The sequence below is a fragment of the Solanum pennellii genome, chromosome 1 (assembly GCF_001406875.1).
Source record: "Solanum pennellii chromosome 1, SPENNV200".
NCBI classification, from domain to species: domain Eukaryota; kingdom Viridiplantae; phylum Streptophyta; class Magnoliopsida; order Solanales; family Solanaceae; genus Solanum; species Solanum pennellii.
The window spans coordinates 70,523,562-70,525,505 of record NC_028637.1 but is presented as its reverse complement, the minus strand read 5'-3'; the positions used below and the strand labels follow the sequence as shown (position 1 = coordinate 70,525,505).

The 1,944-nt window shown below is 31.2% G+C and overlaps 1 protein-coding gene across 1 annotated transcript; it reads left to right on the top strand.

Annotated features, from left to right (window-relative positions):
* Positions 1-441: 441 nt before the first annotated feature.
* LOC107022678 lies at positions 442-1,695 on the top strand. The gene is made up of 3 exons (XM_015223279.1): positions 442-593; positions 923-1,473; positions 1,559-1,695. The coding sequence occupies exons 1-3, from the start codon at positions 442-444 to the stop codon at positions 1,693-1,695; spliced, it is 840 nt and encodes a 279-aa protein (XP_015078765.1).
* The last annotated feature ends 249 nt before the right edge of the window (positions 1,696-1,944 follow it).

Sequence of the window (1,944 nt, the reverse complement as noted above, 5' to 3'; positions counted from 1 at the left end):
AGATTCAAAGATGAATATTTCGATCTTGTTGCGACATTTGGAATATGGGAAAGTGCTGTTATATATGAGCGATACAAAAGTGATGGGATAGTGGTTGGGGAAAATATTTCGTTCATGAATCTTATTTCACAAATTGCGGCTGAACTGGGTATTGACGAATCGAAAAAAAATATAGATATTAGATATGTTGTTGAAGGTAATTCGTCTCCATTGCATATTCGAACTGATATGGATTTAAAATTGTACATATAAATTAAGAAATAGGAGGTGGGGTTCGGAACGTATCCTTTATGCGTTGATACTTTAAATAAAGGTGTTGAAGAGATACTAAATTTCGATGCAACAACAGGTGTCATCATGTGTGTTGAGGGTGAAAAAAACAAAGCAAAGGCTCTCAATATTGTTGAATAAAAAATTGATGATACATATTACATACCGAAAATGGATGTTGAAAAGTATATATCATATATCAAGAATTCAGTTGTGGAAGAGAATCAAATGTACAAGGATAAGTCAACTCTAAAGGCGGTAATGGAAAATTACAAAATAAAGAATAGCTTCAATTTTAAAGTTAAAAGATTTGATAACAAAAGGTATGTTATCCAATCATATGTTAATATTCTTAATAATATATACTTTGTTTGTAATATATTTAGCATGATATACTAATATTATCTGGTACATGTAGTCGTATGTATGATTTGTATTGTTCGTTTTGATGTTTTTCACATTATGAATGTATAAACCAGTAAAAATTAAATTTTTGATTACTTTACATAATAAAGTATCAAGATGTGATACATTTATTATATAATATCATTTCTATTGTGAAAATGAAATAGAGTATCTTCTTCTATTTTTTTATTTATTTATTAAAACAGTCAACCTTAGCAAATAACCAATATATGTTATGTAATTGCAGCTACGTATTAGTTTGTTATTCAGATGATTGTTGTTGGAAATTGAAGGCCTCTGTTAGAAAGAATTCAGAGACATTCATAGTGAGATACTTTAATAGTGAACATACATGTCCATTGAGGGATAGGATATTAAGCAAGGTACAAGCTACAGTTGGGTTTGTTAGTGGTGTGACAGCTCCAAAATTAGGGAATCATAAAAGAAAACATACTCTGAGCAATAAAATTGATGATATTAGGGAAATATATGGCGTTGAGATTTCTTATCAACAAGCATGGCGCGCAAAAGAGCGTGCATTGGAACTTATAAGAGGTAAACCTGCTGATGGATACAGAAACATGCCAAGATATATATATATGCTGGAAACTGAATATCCAAATTCATATATAAGGATGCACAAGTCTGAATACAACGAATTTATGTATCTTTTCATATCATTAAGGCCAATGATGAGAGGATTTGAGTTCTGTAGGCCAGTTGTTGTTGTTGATGTTTCACATCTTAGTGGAGCTTATCGAGGGACATTTGTGTCTGCTAGTACACTTGATGGAGCAGGTATAACATGTTATGAATTTATTTTATTATTTTCTTAATATTAATTCGTTATTTATTCTATGTTGTTTTGTGTTTCTATATTAAGGTTGCATATTGCCTTTGACTTACAAAATTGTTGACACGAAAATGATTGTTCATGGACATGGTTCTTTCAACAGTTTAAGAATGCATTTGGTGAGAGGGAAAAAATGTGTGTTGTATCTGACAGAAATGAAAGCATAAAGAAAGGTGTAAGTATTGTTTATCCAAATGGTCCTCATTTTGCATGCATATGGCACCCCTGAAAAAATGTGTGTTCAAACTTTAGGGGAAGCAGGAACATTCTAAGTGATCTGTTTTACTCAGTGGCTAAGGCTTATAGAAAAAATAATTTTGAAATATTGATGGCTAAATTGTATAAAATAGATGAAGCGTAAAAAAGTATCTTCAAGATGCTGGGTATGAAAGGTGGTCTAGGTCTCATGCAACAGT

What these genes read in the sequence shown, in the direction of transcription:
- LOC107022678 (XM_015223279.1), top strand. Translation starts at nt 442, where the DNA reads ATGGATGTTGAAAAGTATATATCATATATCAAGAATTCAGTTGTGGAA. An exon ending in AAAAGATTTGATAACAAAAG is followed by an intron (nt 594 to 922) that starts GTATGTTATCCA and finishes ATGTAATTGCAG; the next exon opens with CTACGTATTAGTTTGTTATT. An exon ending in TAGTACACTTGATGGAGCAG is followed by an intron (nt 1,474 to 1,558) that starts GTATAACATGTT and finishes TTCTATATTAAG; the next exon opens with GTTGCATATTGCCTTTGACT.